The sequence below is a fragment of the Ceratotherium simum genome, unplaced genomic scaffold (assembly GCF_057802395.1).
Source record: "Ceratotherium simum simum isolate JZ-2026a unplaced genomic scaffold, ASM5780239v1 HiC_scaffold_48, whole genome shotgun sequence".
Taxonomy (NCBI): domain Eukaryota; kingdom Metazoa; phylum Chordata; class Mammalia; order Perissodactyla; family Rhinocerotidae; genus Ceratotherium; species Ceratotherium simum.
In genome coordinates, this window is record NW_028261264.1 from 123511 (window position 1) to 142112 (window position 18602).

Sequence of the window (18602 nt, forward strand, 5' to 3'; positions counted from 1 at the left end):
TAAGTTAGAACTAGCTTATGGAACGTTGAGTGTAGGGCTGAAGCATCTGTGCTTTGTGTGCAAATAAGAAAAGATCTATTATGCAGTAGTAAAGAAACGAACGGTCTTCAGGACTTGGAGCTGCTGTCACCACAGCATCATCAATGCAGTTATGACCTATCATAACATCATCAGCTACGGTTGAGAGATTTGGCCACCATCCCTCTCTCCCTAGCGAGCAGAAGCCCCAGAACTCCAGGGAGAAGACTCGAGTTTGCGGTCTAGTTACAACACTGCCCCTGGCTTAGCCCATACGTAAATGTTTTCAACATCAGAATAAATTACAATTCTCTCTTGGTTTTAGCTTTCTTTCACCAACTTTATAGTTAGAGGGATATCAGCTCTAAAGCTATTGGGGCATCAGCCCTAATTATGTCATGTTTTAAATTCGATACCTCCTTGTAGCTTCTCTCTGCTAGCTTTGGAGCTTCAAGGTAGGAACTTTGAAGGATTCATGGTTTCTCAATGAATCTTGGACACCAAAAATTGGTTTCTTTCCAATGTTCAGAATCCACTATATATAAAAAAAATTTCTCACCTATGTATATAAATCTTACATCTAGTAGCGGAAAGTGGAAAAGAATGCATTCTTTTAAAAAAGTGATTTTTTAAAGGTCTTTTTAATAGGCGAAGATATTCAAGTTGTCATAGAATTACAAGGTTGCCTTAGCTAGAAAAACAAGGGAAAAAATAATTCATCTATAAAAGACATAAAAACTTAACAATTGAAAGCATATACCCTTGATAAAAGAAATTCTGTGTTCAAAAACCAGTTCTGCTATTGAATAATTCTGTGACCTTGGAAATGTTTCTTAAACTACATGAGCATCATAAAGACCTACCTTGTAAAGTTGTGGTAAGGATTAAGTGTGTTAAGATTAGGACTCAGAATACTAACTGGCACATAGTGAGTAACATATCTATTTATTTATTCATTTACTTATTCTATTTGTACTAAGAGTCGAAGGAATAGGACAATATATTGGTTTTTGTATAATTATCGGGATGATGCTTGACACATAAGTCTTAATAATATATGAAGTATACTAAAATTTTTTGAGTGCTCACTATGTACCAAGCATGAGGCCGGGTGTTTTGATGCATATCTTCTTTATTCAATCAGACAACCTGTCAGGGGTCATCATTTTGTTCATCTTTTTGGTGAGAATTAGGGACTGGCCTAGCATTAAACAATTACTAAGTGAGAGCCATAATTTCAAAATCAGATCCTACTCCAATTCCAGTTGTTCCTAAGTATCAGACTGAAATTACACCATTCTAGATAGTAAGGGATAAAAGTCCATAAGCCTCTAGTAATTACTGACTTAATTGATACCTTTGTTTCTTTCTTTCAGCAGTAAAATCACTGAATTTTTTTTTTCTTGTAATCTTTATTAGGCTTTCTTCTGTCTGGACATGGAAGTTGGAAATCGCACTATCCTGACTGAATTCATCTTGATGGGCTTATCAGCAGACCCCAGGTGGCAGCTGATTCTATTTGCAATATTTCTGATGCTCTACTTGATTACCATGTCAGGGAACATGACCATGGTCATCTTAATATGTATTGATTCCCGCCTGCACACACCTATGTACTTTTTCATTAGTAATCTGTCTTTTCTGGATTTCTGGTATCCTTCTGTGTATATTCCCAAAATTCTGGCCATATGTGTCTCAGAAAATAAACCTATTTCCTTGGCTGGATGTGGAGCACAGCTGTTCTTTTCTTGTCTTGCCACCTACACTGAGTGCTATCTGCTAGCAGCCATGGCCTATGACCGCCTAGTGGCCATCTGTAAGCCATTAGTTTATTCAAGTACAATGTCCAGTTCTCTCTGTACCGGACTCGTTGCAGGCTCCTACATCAGAGGGTTCTTGAATTCTATTGCTCATATTGCTAACACTTTCCGCCTGAGTTTCTGTGGTAAAAATATCATTGACCACTATTTCTGCGACGTAACACCACTGGTAAAAATGTCTTGTACAGACACCCAGGTCTATGAAAAAATCCTCCGGGGTCTGGTGGGCTTCACGGTCCTCTCCAACATTCTTGCCATCCTGATTTCTTATTTCAACATCCTTCTGTCTATCTTGAGGATCCGCTCAGCCTCAGGAAGGCACAAGGCCTTCTCCACCTGTGCGTCTCACCTTATCTCTGTCATGTTCTTCTATGGATCCTTACTCTTCATGTATTCAAGGCCAAGTTCCACCTACTCTGTGGGGAGAGACAAAGTGGCTTCTCTGTTCTACACCCTGTTCAACCCATTGCTTAATCCTCTCATCTACAGCCTGAGAAACAAAGACGTCAAAGCAGCCTTCCGGAAAGCAGTTCAGAGCATAAGGCCGCAGAGGTGAAGGTTATCTTTTTGCAGAATACCCTTATCGTATTTTCCAAATTATTGCCTTATAGACAATTTGTAACACTGTAATATTTCAAGTATATTCAATGAGTTATATGTAAAACAATGACACACTGATCAAACCATTTTTAACTCTTTATTATTATTTTATTGTGATTAATAATATTAACTTCTAATATTGAGTTATTTGATGGTTGGATGGTTTTCATGCACATAGTTTGAATTTGAAGCTTAGCGAGAAAACTTTATTTGTTGAGAATAAGATTTGGAATGGTGTAACTGTTGGAAATTTACAAGCATTTATTTTTAATAAGTAGTTCCCTCCGAATATTTTCATAAAGTTCTAATTGAGCATATAGAATACATCTCTGTAAACATTGTGTCTTCTACATCAATTTAATATTAGGCAAATTTTTGAGTTGTTTCTATTACAAGAAAATAAAAAAGAAAACACCCAAAACACCTTTCTGAATCCGTGGGGAAAGAAGTGTATTTAGGGTTGTATAACTCCATAAAAGAGTGATCTCTTCCACAGAGAATGAGTAGTCTGTCATACTCTCCCTCATTCCATACCACTATATACTTCCTATCGAGGAAAATAACGACATCCAGGGGAACACACTGAAACAACAAACCAACAAACAAAATCTACTGTATTCTAGATTCAATGCTTGTTTTTTTCCCCACTAGAATTTTTCAATTTTAAGAAACTTACAGCTCAATATTCAGTATGTGGCAGGTTTAGTTGACTTTTTCTCCATACTCTTTACAATAAAATTGCAGATTAAGGATTATTAGTCACATTTGACAAATGAGTAGCTTGAGCATAAAAAAGAATTTGTTATTGAAAGATTATAGTTATTGTTGTAATGAGCACATTTATAAACTGCATTTAAATTAAAATTTTAGAACAAATAGCCATAGCCACCTCACCATTTATATTAGCTCTGACTTTTGTGATCTTTCTTTTCATCTACGTGTATTATCTAACACATCACTGCCCTCTCTTTTTTAATCACAAAATTCTTAACATTCCTTATTCTTCCATTACCACGGAAGTTCTGTGTGTACTGGGCAATAAGGATTTGGGATATATTCCACAAATCAAGTATCCATATAACATTTTCTTCACATTTCCATAATGCCTGCTATAGGGAGAAAAAACAAGGGTCAATCTCAGGGTAAATAGTGAAATAAAGTGTAATCCTTTCATCCCAAAGTAACATATATTCTTCTATTTTGCATTAATCCCTAATGTTGCTTTTCAAAAACTGTACTAATATTAAATTGAATCCATATTCTATAGTATAAATTTTATTTTGATCACAAAAGAAAAACAAACACAAAGAAATAAGTCTTTTTCACTGGATTTCTTTGAATAGAAAAAATGTTTATTTATTTATTTTTTAATTGACTTCTCCAAGCTTACCCTGAAGAACTTCATTTTGCACTTAGCACTCATTTAAGAAATTTATGTCAATTTAGACTCCTGATTGTGTCAAGCTGAAAAATTTTTTCAGAGCTTCTTTCACATCTTCATTTCTCAAACTGTAGATCATGGGGTTCAACATGGGGAATACCACAGTATAAAATGTGGAAACCATTTTGTCCCTCTCAAGGGAATAGCTGGAACTTGGGCGAGAGTAGATGTAGAGAATGGAGCCACCGTACAAAGTGACAGAGATCAGGTGGGAGCAGCATGTGGAGAAGGCTTTGAGGCGGCCCTGGGTGGAGCGGATCCTCAAGATGGCGGCGATGATGAAGAGGTAGGAGGCCAGTATGAGCACAGCGGGCGTAATGACATTGGAGGCCAGGAGGAAGTACAGCATGGCCTGGTAGCTGTCTTTCACATCACATGCCAACTTCACTAGGGGCGGGACATCACAGAAAAAGTCATCAATGACATTGTCGCCACAAAAATCCATTGTGAATGTGTTGCTGGTGAGTATTATTGCATTGACAAAACCTGCAGTATAGGAATATATAACTAAACAGATGCACAATTTCCTTGACATGGCCTGAATGTAAAGCAGGGGTTTGGAAATGGCCACATAGCGATCATAAGCCATGACAGCCAACAGGTAGCACTCACTGTATGCCAGCCCAGCAGAGAAGAACTGAGATGCACAGCCAGCAAAAGAGATGCTTTTGTCTTCAGAGATGCAGGTCACCAAGATCTTTGGGATGTAGACAGAGGAATACCAGAGATCCAGAAAAGACAGATTCCCAATGAAAAAATACATGGGCGTGTGCAGCCGGGAGTCATTACAGATCAACACTACGAGGGTGGTATTTCCTACCACAGTCACGGAGTACACACAAAGGAACACCATAAACAGGACCAGCTGCATCACGGGGTCTGTTGTGAAGCCTAACAGGACGAACTCTGTCACTGTGTGATTGCTCCTCTTCATGGCTTAAAGAGATCTCACCTACAAATGGAAGAGTGACGAGTTTAATTCCCCCAACCAATACCAAAGGAGGGCTTTCTCTGTTCCAGTCTATAGATTTTAGAGTAAGTGAGATCTGAGTAGGAATCTTGCCTGACTTGGACAGGTAATAGGAGTTTTCTGAGCCTCAATAGATTCCTTTCAGTAAAATTATTTTAATAATAATAAAGCCTTAGTGCTGCTGGTGGTTTATTCATTTTTTCAGAATATATTTCTTTGCTCTAGGTGTTATCTAGGCATTGGGATACAGCAGTGAGGGTGATATGGCTGACACTTATTCTGTGTAGCTTTTATTTAGAAGGAAGAAACATACAATAAATAAATAAGTATAGAAATACTTTCACTTAATTTTAGATGATATTAAGAAAATAATACTGGATGATGGGTGCAAACTGACAGAAGAGGTAATTAAATTTTGACACTGAGAGAAGAACCCCCTTTCTAATTTCTCATCCAGAAATGGACGAGATATTCAAACCCATGATAATTGAGAAAGTTCTTGTGGTGTGGAAGGTGGTGACATCTGAAAGGTGATAGAATACATCACTCCAAAATATGCTGCTTTGGCATAAGTATTATTTTGAGCTAATGGCATTTGAAATATCTGCAGATACAAAAGGGACACTCTGATCTCCCCCTTTCCTTCTGAAAACAGGAGATGAAACTCTCGTGTGAGAGCTGTCTTACTTTTACCAGCAGCAATAAGAAACATCCTTATTATCAAGGACAGAAGTTGAGACCAAAAGAATTCTGCACAGACTTTGTTAAAATGATTCCTTTTTTTTTCTTTTTCATCTATGTTTTAGCATATATAATTACTTTATTCCTTTTATTGTGAGTAATAGTCTTTTAAATGGTTGGACCGTAGTGGGTTACCTATTCACCAGTTGATGGACACAGTGTTGCTTCTACTTCTTGGCAGCTGCTATGAACATTCTTGTATAAGTTCTGTATGGACATATGTTTTCATTTACATGTGTAGATATGTAAGATAGAATTGCTGAGTCACATATTGAATCTATATTTAACATCTTGAGGAACAGCCAAACTGTCTTCCAAATTAGCTGTAACATTTTTCAATTCCAACAGCAAGGTACGAGGGTTCAAATTTTTCCTTATCCTCACCAAAACAAGTTATTTTCTGTCTTCTTGATTGTAACAATCCTATTGGGTATGAAGAGGCATAATATTGTGGTTTTGATTTACATTTTCCTAATGACTAATGATGTTGAGCGTCTTTTCATGTACTTATTGGCTATTTGTTTATCTTCATTAGAGAAATATCTAGTCAAATTTTTGAATCACCTTTTAATTAGGTTTTTTGTCTTCTTATTGTTGAAGTGTAAGGATTCTTATATATTATGTATACAAGCCTTTATTAGATATCACTTGAAATATTTTCTCCCATCATCTGGGTGATCTTTTTCCTTTCTTCATAGTCTTTACTGATGTATGAAAGCTTTTAATTTTGATAAAGTCCAATGTGTCTATTTTTTCTTTTCTTGCTTGCTCTTGTGTCTCATCTAAGAAACCATTGCCTAACACAAGGTCACAAAGATTTGCTCTGTTTACTTCTAAGATTTTTATAGTTTTAACTTTTACAGTTAGGTCTATGATCCATTTTCAGTTAATTTTTGTATATGGTGTGAGGTAGGGGTCCAGCTTTATTCTTTTGTATATGAATATCCAGTTGTCCCAACACCACTTGTTGAAAAGGCTATTCTTTCCCCATTCAATTATCTTGGCATCCTTGACAAAAACTAGTTGAGCATTGTTTTAGTTTCCTGTTGCCCCTATTACAAATTACCTCATGCTTAGCGGCTTAAAACAACACAAATATATTGTCTTACAGTTCTGTAGATTAGAAGTCCAACATGGGTCCTCCTGGGCTGAAATTATGATGTTGGCCTCGCTATTTTCCTTTCTCAGGGCTGTAAAGAAGAATATATTTCCTTGCTTCCAGAGGTTGCCCACATTCCTTAGTTCATGGTCCCTCTTTTTCATCCTCAAAGTCAGCACCATTGTATCTCTATGACAATTCTTCCATAATCATGTCTCCCTCTGACTCTGAACTCTTCTGCCTCTATTTTAAATTTTAAGGATTCTTGTGATTACATTGGGTGTAAGAGATAATCCGGGATAATCTATTTTAAAGTCAGCTGAATAGCAACCATAACATCCACTTTCCATGTAACCTAACGTAATCACAGTTTCCAGGGATTAGAACATAGACATTTCGGGGAGGCATTATCCCTACCTACCAAATCCATAAATGTAAGGGTTTATTTCTGGACTCTCCATTCTATTCCATTGGTCTTTATGTCTATCCATAGGCCAATGTCATAATTGTTTCAATTACTATAGTTTTGTAGTATGTTTTACAATTGGGAAGCGTGAGTCCTTCAACTTTGCTCTTCTCTTTAAAATAATTCTCATCTTCCTTTAGCCTCTCCATATATTTTAGTTACTTTTCTACTATTGCTTCTCTTTCTTCAACCTATTATAAAAACATTTATGTTTTGCCACATCTTTGAGGCTCTGTTTCCTTATGAGGGCTCCCAGGTCACGTAATACTTATGCTAAATCAATTTGTATGCTTTACTCCTATTAATCTGTTTTATGTAAATTTACTTTTCAGGCCCAGTAGAAAACTCTAAGGTAAAATATTATCTCTCCTACACAGTTTTATTCCATAGTCACAGAGAAAGTTTTCCTCTCAGTACTGTGCAGGGGCTTTTGGCATATTTGTCATAAATCTCAGGGAGAAAAGCAAATTGAGAATCAGGGTGAAATTTCAGAATGGAGACAAAAGAAATTAGTCCATCTGATTATGCTAAGTAGAAATAAAATGGAATGTCATTGTAGGTCTTTTGGGGTCTAAAAACGTGAAAAAGCATTTTTTCCAGTTTTTATAACTAGCCATGTACACTTCTTAAAAAGACACTTAGCCCAATTTGATATCATTTGTAGTAATAGTACTCAATTTTATCACATTCAAAAATTTCCACTTCATAACAAACACTTTTAATGCTTCCTTCATAGTCCTAAGATGAAATGTGTTGTTAATATAATGTACCTACAAACATACGTATGCATAGGTAAATAAAATATTCTAAGTCTAATGTAAAAGTGATAAAAAAAGAAAAGTAGTCGATAATACAATTATTATATAGTAATAATTATAGGATCTATTATAAAATAATGTGATTTTCAATATGTCAATGCTGGAACACAGTGTAATGAATACATATCTATGTAGAATCATCACGAATCTATTGGTGACTCAAATACCCAGAGTGACACTTACACTCCGTGATAAGATTTTTTGACAAGGTGAATAATTCTTGATAAAGTTCCAAACAAAACAAATCACAACCTTTGCTCAATTTTCAGTTCCTAGGCAAGTTGATGTATAGCAAACACTTGTAAAATATACTTTGCGTTTTTTCATAAAGTGGAGTAAATTTCAAACTCACATAATTATGATTTTTTTCAATGCACCATTGTCCATCAAGACATTGGATGTAGAGGGTGGGACATTTTTCTTTGGATGGGACTTGCTCATGGTTGCAAACGATTTTCATCCTTGTCTGCTACATACTAAATGGCCAGGAGTGTCCCTGATCTTTGTGACAGTCGAAAATCCACCACACATTTCAAAAATGTTTTTTAAAGGATGTTATGACTCTATTAAGAAACTCTACTCCACAGCTTTGTATTTTACTCAGTGACTCTTTATAGGATTCTTCTAGGCATTATATGAAGGGATAGAAAATTAGTAGAGAGTATCATTGAGTGGGAAAATTACCTGTGGTTATATAGCACTCTGTCTAGATCTTCATGAGTCTACTGGGTGAGTGAGGTCAAGCAGAGATAGAAGGCCACTAGAATGTAAACTCCATGACTGCAGGATTTTTTGTCTATTTCATTATTTTTATATGCCCAGTGCTTAGAATAGTACCTAGCATATAATACACATACAATAAATATTTAATGAATAAATGAGTGAATGAATGAATGGTTAGCCTTGAATTGCAAGAGAACCAAGTCAATAGAATCAATTTTCTGGGAGGTATCTAATGATGTCATTTACTCTTAAAACGTCAGCAGAACTGTCTGATATCTCACATGCATTTCCTGTCACCAGTAATCCCTCGACCATTCCTGCAGACAGGAATAGGAAGAAACAAATCTGCCTATGAAATAACTTTACCCAATACTTGTTTGCCCAAATAGAGTGGGTCTTTGAAGAAGGTGTTTTTTATGTCAGCAACAGATTTTCTGTCATTGTATATGATGGATATATGATGGATAGGAAGCATGGCTTAGAAATCAGAGCTGACTGCTCAAACCAGAGAGAGCCTGGGCATCATACAAAAAGCATTTGACTTTCAGGCAGTTAACAGGTGTTCAAATTCTCCATCATTAGTCAACATTGTAAAGCCTCAATTTCTTCATGTGTAAGACGGGGATAACTTGTATCTCCTTAGGGTTGTTGTAAAGCAGAAAATTCAAATAAGGACTAAGCACAGTGCCTGGCACATCATACACACTCCAGTAACCAGTGGTTCTGGAATTCAGCACACACAAGGATTTAGCAGTCTGTGTGTGGGGCCCAGGAACCTGCTTTCATTTAAGTAGCCCAAGTCTCGTAAAACAGGTTGCTTGTAATCACATCTTTGAAATGTTGATATAAATATCAGTTGTATTCTTACTCTTATTCTTTATTCCAGGAGTCCTGCCTGCATTACAATGTGGGGAAGACTCAAAGAGTTAACAAAAGTAAAGATGTGTTGCTTAATGTTATACAATTAAAAAGATGAGCTATAAACAGATCTACTTGGAATCCTAATGCCAACACAAAAACAAGATAAGGCACACAATTCCTTGGGTAGAGACTGGTTGAAGAATTGAGTTCTGTAGCTGGTAATCAGAACAAGATGACTATGGTAATCTAGCTTTGTTTGCTAAGAAACTAACACATTATTCTCCATAACAAAAGTGTTTTTGTATAAACTAAACAATGCATTTTCCATCAAAATTATTAAAATATAAATTTTTGTGTCTAGAGATAAGCATCTCTTGTCTGGAATTCTCCTCAAAAATATTATATGCCTTTGTGCTTTCTTAAAGAATATCAAACTGAAATAAATTTAAACTTTTCTTGATATCTTTTAGCCTTCAGACTAGTAATCTTTAGTAATCTTTGCTACTTCATTCGGTTGCCTCAGTTGCTCTTGAGATATTGACAATCATGTTTCTTTTGTAAGTGGTTCCTGATGATTGCTTGTTTGTTTGTGTATTTAGTTTCTTTTTCTCCCTTGTCCTTTTATGTAATGTTAATTTTTTTTGTCTGTAATAATGAGAAATGCTACTTCTCCTTGTGAACTCTCAGCAGTCTCAGAAACTGCAATAGGAAGATGGTGAAGATATTTCAAAAGGCCCTTTTTTTAGCACTTATTGTATCTTAAGATGTAAGTGACCTTTGGACTGGTTGTGAGGAACAAGTAAAATTTTCCATCTATCTGTAACATCTGAATTAGGGAACTTACCTAAAATTCCCAGCCACACCATCACCTCAACAGAATTCAAATCTGCCTGTTCCAGAATTGTTTTTATCAGTTTCTGGTTCCCCAGGGTGGTAGATTCCTGCAACCCCTCAGGATTTCATAGCTTGGGAAATAACTAACAAGACAATTAAACAAGACTGTATGTTGACGAATTGGGTATTATTTTATGAGGCAGAAACATTTTTTGTGACTACAATTTCCTGGTGAAAATGTAATAAGTCTGAATTTTCATCCTCATTCTCTCTTGAATTACGTAGAAGCTAAACTGAACATATGTGTGCACATATATTACATATACTATATATATTCACATGCATACGTCACACATTAAAGCACATATGTTCAATGATACTGATATTTTTGTTATATGTTGAAACTTTTCTTTTGTCCTTCCAAATTCATTCTCCACATTTTGAACCTCCCCTTTGCTCCAGGATGCTCAGCTGTGTTAACTCCATCAGTGGGCTTCTTTGATCTCTATCTACTTAATGGATTTAGCCAGTGGTTGTCACTGGCAGGGAAGAGAGTGAGGTCAGAGTAATTTTCCCCAGGCTCCTTGCTTGCCCACATGTCACAGCTGGCTGCATCCCTGGGCCTAGACCACAGCTCCTTCCAGGTGACCCTCCTTCAAAGCTCTCGCTCCAGCGCTCACCATGTCTCTCTCTTCTTGCACCTTCAGGGATAGAGGAAGAACAGCTCTCAGAAGTTAGTGGTCCTAGGATTATTACCCTTTTCCTTGGGAATTCTCCACACCACACACATTCCTTTGTAATAATCCCTTTATTAATCCCTTCCCAAATTAACCAGTTTAACTAGCAATCTGCTACCTGCCAGGTTCATAATTGATACTCATCCTAGAAGTAGTCTCGGAAGATAAACATTCAAATGGTATTGGATTATTCACATATTTAAAGATTAGATTTATAAACCCATTGAAGTGGGAAATGGGACCCTGGAAATCTATGGTATTTAGTGACATCCAACTTAACTGATCACCAATGGCATCATGGAATGAAGGAGGGGTGAAGGGAAGACATTGAGAGATCAGCTTTCTGTGGCACAGAGGCATGAGCAAACAGAGCTTATAAATAGCATGTGGTGAGTTGGCTTCTGCTGAAATTTAAACCTGTGTAAAAACAAACAGGCAGCCAAAAAGCCGATTGCACTGCATATGTCAGAGATGAGATGCAAACAATTACCCATATACACCACAAACTCTAGACGCTAACCAAGTATTTTGTTGTCCAGACATTTGTGGCAACATCTCTTGGATTAGGTGGTTCCTAATGATGAAGTAGATGGGAAACCAACCAACGTGCTATTTTTCTTATAAACAAAAACCATTTTTACTTGGACAAAACTAGCTCAAGATGTTCTAGTAGGGAAATACAGCCTCTTACATAATTCTCTGACCTAAGTTAGTTTACAGCCACTGAAGCCATAGACTGATGGGGAGGCATGGTCCCTTTAAGGAAGAATCCTGAAACTAGGCCAATGTGTACACTGTGTATCTTCCTCCAAGCCCTCTTGTGGATGGCTTGTAGCCATTTATGAGGGTAATCCTACACTGGGAAAGGAGAAGTACTCAAGTCTTCTGAGGGTTATTAGATACTGGCTCTGAAGTGACACTAATCTCCAGACATGGAAAAACACCAGAGGTACACACTCACCAGTGGATCTCATGGAAACAATGTGAAAGATAATTTTGGCCTGAGTGCATCTCGTGGTATAGGCAATGGGACCAGATATATAGCTGATGGTTATTTACCCAGATCCAGAAATCACATAGGGCATAGACATACAGAATAAAACAGAATCCTCATTCTAGTTCCTCCTCCTTGACCCTTGGAATGAGCATTATTACTGTTGGAAGGCTCAAGTAGAAGTCCCTGAGATTGCTCCCCTTAGACATCCTCTGCTAAGATAGTAAACAAAATGCAATATCACATCCCTGGGGGAAGTGCAGAGATTAGTGTTTTCATCAAAGACTTGAAAGATGCAAGGGTGAGGATCCCAATCGATCACCTTTAACTCATCTCTTTCTCTGAGAGCAAAGGAATTGAGGATCTGCAAGGTGGAGGTCATGAGTGAACGAGTTTTACAGGTAGACAAGTTGGAGAAAGGATGCGGGAATAGTAACTTTTGTCTTGGGAAAAAAAATGGACGGAATCAGTTTGGAGTAAACACAAATGTCTAGCCTCAAAAACTGTATAGTTGCACAGGCTCACATTAGCCCTAAGCACTTGTAGGCTTTGAGGGATAAACGATGCATTTTGAGGTCACTGGGTTTGTGGAGGAGGCTGAGAGACTGTCATATTTTATTGAACCTTCAAAGTCATAGAATTTCTTTAGAAGATGTCCTAAACCCTTTATGTTCACACATATGTACACAATTATATCCAAACATGCATATATTGGGAGGCTCTCACTAGTCAGGTGGGTGAGGTGACACAGTCTGTGAATGTTAGTCAGCCTCCCTCCCCACACACGACAGTTCGTGTTCAATGGGCCCTCATATCAAGTGGCCACAGCGTACAGCAGGGGCTCAACAACATGGTCTTCTTCTCATTAGAGTTTTTTTTTATTAAAACATGTAAGTTCAAGAGATTTTCTGCATGGAGGAGAACACCCGTAAACTATTTGTACTTTTAAAAAATGTTTATTAAAACTTATATATCTAAAAGCCACAACTTAGAAACTACTTTTCTGTAAGACTTCAAACTTCATTTGTGATTTGAGTAATAAAATTCCCTTAGGAATTTATATTGTAATTTCAAATTAATATGGAAGATTTTTTTGAACGTTTCACAACTATAAACTGGAGATGAAACCTTCCCAACAGTGAGTAAAACATTTACTGTCAAACTTGCACGTAAACGTATTCTAAAACATTTTCTAAAGCATCAATGCCACTTGTTTAATTACATTTTTATTAGGTTCTTATTTATGTTTATGTCTCCCTAAGATTATTATTAGCTGTACTTTATCTTCTTATTAGGGTCTTGGTAATGTTATTTAGACTTGATTCTGGAGTTAAGATTACTTATCAATACACACAAAAATATAACCATACACTCAGGCCAGTGAAAGTTACAGTATCTGAGTATATATTGATAATGATTTGAAGGATAAGACTTGGCTGCTTCTCCTAAAACACTTAACATAAGAATTCTTGACTAGTAGTTTGAGCATCTTTTTTGTAGTTAAATATCAGGACTTATGATACTAGGATGTTTTAAGAAAAAGTTTATTACACTAATTTTATTTTTTATAACTGATATTTCCCTCTGGAATGATATATTTTCTAGTTTCATGTAAACAGCATTAAGTAACTGATTTTATGCCACTGTAATACACCAATTAGATCTGTTAATGTTTCTTAAAAAGAACATATGTTATAGGAATTCTATTATTAGTGGGAAATATAGAGATCTCTCTTTTAGATAATAAGAATCTGAGTTGGCATAAGTAGCTTTCTATTTTAGAAAATTGTCTAAATCAAGCTTCTTGGACTTACACTGTTGGGCCCTGTGTCTATTGGATTACTGTGTGTTACAGCTAGTACTGATTATATACCTTGGATTTACTCTTCAGGTTAATGTGTGTCACTGCCAGTGCAGATCAATCTCTCCTGCTCTTCATGGAGCTCCTACATTTTTAGGGAATTACTTGATTAAATTTCACTTTCTTGCATTTTTTTTTTTTTAGTTACTGCTTATACAGATAGAAACAAGGACATAGTCATGTTTTATCAACACAAATTATAGCAACATTGCCACACTTTTAAAAATTAAAATTAAAAGCAACTCATCATATCTGCCGTTTTGCTTTATCACTACCTGTATATATTCTCTATATAATTTTTTCTCTTTTGAGTAATGTGTACTCACAGACTTTTATTTCTCAAATTGTTTACCTTACTACAGTTATTATTATTTTTATTATAATAATTGTGTTTTGATTGTCATAATTTGGATGTAGAAGCCCTTGTAGGTTCACTCCTATAAAATAAAAGAAGAGCCCTGGGAGTTATACAGTGATTCATAAAAATTATATCTAAGAGGACTTTTCCTTAATTGAGGAACTTATATAAGAGACATATAGATGGGAGAGATCATGCTTGCTGAGTCTAGTTGTACTAAGTTATTTCAAGGGTGCCTCTGGGTATTTGTGCTAATGCTTCTGGGGGAAAAGTGTACATATAAAAACGCCTGAGAAATTCTGTTAAGGGAATGGAATGTGGTGATTACAACTAGTTAATAGCAATAGGAAAATATTAAAAATTAATTCAGCGTATCTGTTCCTATTTCTTAGAAATAATTATATAGATGCTATTCGATGTATATCAGTCAGCTAGACATATTCTTATGCTAAAGGAGTGGGCTGTTCTGTTACTTTACGAAGGCAGAGGACAGTTTCCGGTTGTAAGTTTTTGTTTATAATCTAGAGTAATATGAAATTCAATACAAATACTTATATTTTACACTTAAATTTTATATAGTAAATTGCCCTCATTTTGTCATCTTAAGTCTCGTGAATTGTCATATATCAAGACTGAAAACTCTTTAACTTGCATTGTAAGAATTCTTAATCATGTTGGAACACAATGACAGCTTTTCTTGAAACATAGTAACCTGATCAAATACTGTCTTTGCATTTCCTTGGAAGGAGAGAATCCTGATTTATTTGGAGAGTTTATTCAGAGCCTCTTTTACATCCTTATTCCTCAAGCTATAAATCATGGGATTTCAACATGGAGAATACCACAGTGTAAAATGTAGAAACTATTTTGTCCCTATCAAAAGAATAGCTAGTTTGGAGATGAGAGTAGATGTAGAGAAAGGAGCCATAGGGCAAAGTGACAGAGATCAGGTGGGAGGAGCATGTGGAGAAGGCTTTGAGGCGGCCTTGGGTGGAGCGGATCCTCAAGATGGTGGCAATGATAAAGAGGTAGGAGGCAAATATGAGTACAGCGGGCGTAATGATGTTGGTGGCCAGGAGGAAATACAGCACAACCTGGTAGCCACCTTTGCCGCCACAAGCCAACCTTGCCAGGGGAAGCAAATCACATAAAAAGTCATCAATGGCATTATTACTACAGGATTCCACAGCAAAAGTTCTTTTAGTGTTGATGGAACAGTTAATAAAGCCACCAAGGTATGAGGCTGCTACCAAAAATGCACATAGCTTTATGGATATGGACTGAGAATAAAGCAGTGTCTTTCAGATGGCCATATAGAGGTCATAAGCCAACAGATAACACTCACTGCAGGCCAGCCCACCAGAGAAAAAGAACTGAGCTACACAGCAGGCAAAGGAGATGCTTTTGTCTTCAGAGATGCAGGTCATTAGGATCTTTGGGGTGTAGACAGAGGAATACCAGAGATCAGAAAAGACAGATTTCCAATGAAAAAATATACGGGCGTGTGCAGCTGGGAGTCATTACAGATCAACATTATGAGGGTGGTATTTCCTACCACAGTCACAGAATTTACGCTGAGGAATACCACAAACAGGATCAGCTGCATCATGGGGTCTGTTGAAGCCCACCAGGATGAATTCTGTCACTGTGTGATTTCCCGTGTTCATGGCTATAGGGAATCTCACCTAGGAGAAGAGAAAAGAGAGTTCAGCTTGAATCATTGTGCTGAATAAATAGAAAATATGGTAAATAAATAACATTACATCACTGGTAAACCTAGAAATCTAGGATCCAACAAAGTAAGTGCTCATTTTATGAAGAATTTTCATTTTGCAACAGACCACTTAGACTTTATGACTATATATTGTTAAAAGATAAACATAGGCACATTAAAATTTCTTACAGTTTACTTGAGCTTACATCGATTTGAATCCAGCAAATGTCAAACCAAAAGTGGTCAGGAGCTCGCCCCCATCAGGAGGTAGGGGACAGGTTTTTATAGAGAAGACACAAAAGGAAAGCAAGGAAATTATTTGATTGACTACAGGTTAAATGATTGCTCTATTTCAGAAAACCTAGCTGGCAGTTTGTGATTGGTCTGAAGTTTCATTTTCTCAGATTCAAGTGCATTGACTCTGTCTTAGACATTGGTTTGCTTACATAGGCTACCAGGTATAAGAGCCCCCTCACTGTAATGGCCTCCTTGTTCAGCGACTTTAACAATATTCAATTCCAAATTTCTGAAGCTGGTTATTTATTTTTTCCCTTAGGAATGATTGTTCAAGTAAAGGAAGCATGGCCTTCTAATTTCCATTTTCCTATACTTTGGTCTACTTCATAATGTCAATTTGCTTTTTTGCTAAATATGTGACTTCTTAGCTTAAAGTGTTACTTATTTGTATCTAAAATACTGAACTTCACCTATTTTTAATATATTTTTTAAAGAATCAACTATTTTTATTTCAGTACTTCCATATATTGAGACACTCTACAACCATTGTAAATTCATATTTCATAATAATATCTATATGCATAAGAAAATACTCAGGAGATTATAAGGAAAAAAGAGGATATATACAAAGCTTTGGAAAAAAGTGTACAGAAGAATGGTATACTATGATGGCATTATAAAGTATACAGTATTTACTGTATTTTATATATATTATAACAATAAAATATATACCAATAATCTAAATTGCCAATTTTAAGTAATTCCTGTGTACTACATAAGTAACGTAGTACTAGAAAGTTACACATGATATTACATTTTTACTTCTTTTATAATTTTTTATTATTAAGGATTTTTTCCTTAATAATAATAACAGTTAGGAAGAAAACATATGTCTTAGAATATGATGATGAGACTTGGTATTCCATCTGATGACAAAGAAATCTGCTCACCTTCTTCAAGATTCTCTGCACATAGAACTATAAATATTCCACTGAAATGGATATGGGGAATATATCTAGCAACAGTACATCTATATTACACTTCATGGGCAATTGCAGTCACACTAACTTCCCACCAACCTAAGTGGTTTTGTAGCCAAATAAAACTCCCAGTGAACATGAGTATGTATGCCCCTCCTCTTGGAATCCACAAAAACCCTTGGTTCCTATTAGACTGTCAAATTAATGTTAATAAATATCAAAGTTACTAAATTGACTTATTTCTGAGTAAAATACAGAACAACAGATGACTGTTGCACCTAAGCTTTTGCTAATATTCCTCCACTAAAGGTGCCCTCGTCTAGGTTCAGGGACCACACGTAACTCAATCCAATGACCGCGTTTCAGTCCTCCTCTGATTTGATTTATCTGCAGCATTTGACGTGGTTGATCAGTCCTTCCTGCTGGAAATACTCTCTTCCCTTGGTTTCCAGGTCATCAGAGTTGCCTGAGTTTCCTTCTGCTTCCACGGCTGTGTGTTCTCAGCAGCATTATTGCCTCCAGCTTTGAATTTTGGAGTGCCCAGAATCAAGTTGTGGATCTCTTCTCTTTTCCATCCACAGTCACTCCATGTTGAGTTATCCAGTCTAATGACTTTAAGTGATTTCCATATGTGAATCTTATTATTTTTTTAATCTCCTGACCATTTCTCCTCCCTGAACTCCAGCCTCCTGGATACAAATATCTACTTAATATCTCTAACAGGATGTCCATTGGGCATTTCAAGAAAAACAGAGTTCCTAACAATGCTTCTTAAGCCTTCTTTTCTCTCAGATTTCTCCACTGCAGTAAATGGCATTATCTCAGTTCAGGGAAAACCATTGAATATTTTTGGTTCCTCTTTGTCTTTTACATTGTAGCTGACTAATCAGAAACATCTTGATTCTACCTTCAAAACAGATTCAGAATCTGACCAACTTTTCCCAGCTCCCGTGGTTCTAGAATAACCCACTATTACCTCACATTTGCATCATTATAGAGCTCCCTAAAGGTCTCCCTGCTTCCTCTCTGCTTCTGTGCTAACCGTACTTGAGTCTCTCAACAAGGCAGCTAGAGTGACCCTGTTAATATACCAGTTTGATCATTTTACTTTTCTTCTTCAAACACTCCAATGACTTCTCAATGTATTCATAGTAAAAGCCAAAATCCTTACAAAGTAGACAATCTTATTACTTTTCTGCGCCTGACTCTCCTGTTCTCTCCTCCACTGTTAACTCCACTCCCGCCACGCTGCCCTCCTTTCCACTCATGGGATAAACAGCACATGGTCAGAGCCTTGGCCGCTGCTCCCCCCTGTGACTAGAATGCTCTT

The 18602-nt window shown here is 36.5% G+C and overlaps 2 protein-coding genes and 1 pseudogene across 2 annotated transcripts; 1 reads left to right on the forward strand and 2 right to left on the reverse strand.

The window, feature by feature from the left end:
• The first annotated feature begins 1443 nt into the window (after positions 1 to 1443).
• LOC147911185 (olfactory receptor 9G4-like) lies at positions 1444 to 2521 on the forward strand. The gene has a single exon (XM_087428454.1). The coding sequence runs from the start codon at positions 1456 to 1458 to the stop codon at positions 2392 to 2394; it is 939 nt and encodes a 312-aa protein (XP_087284580.1). The 5' UTR covers positions 1444 to 1455; the 3' UTR covers positions 2395 to 2521.
• A 1210-nt stretch (positions 2522 to 3731) lies between these two features.
• On the reverse strand, positions 3732 to 7675 carry LOC147911186 (olfactory receptor 9G19-like). The gene has a single exon (XM_087428446.1). It carries the CDS (start codon positions 4811 to 4813, stop codon positions 3881 to 3883), a length of 933 nt encoding a protein of 310 aa, XP_087284572.1. The 5' UTR covers positions 4814 to 7675; the 3' UTR covers positions 3732 to 3880.
• A 7233-nt stretch (positions 7676 to 14908) lies between these two features.
• Positions 14909 to 16141, reverse strand: LOC147911187 (olfactory receptor 9G1-like; annotated as a pseudogene).
• Between the last annotated feature and the right edge of the window lie 2461 nt (positions 16142 to 18602).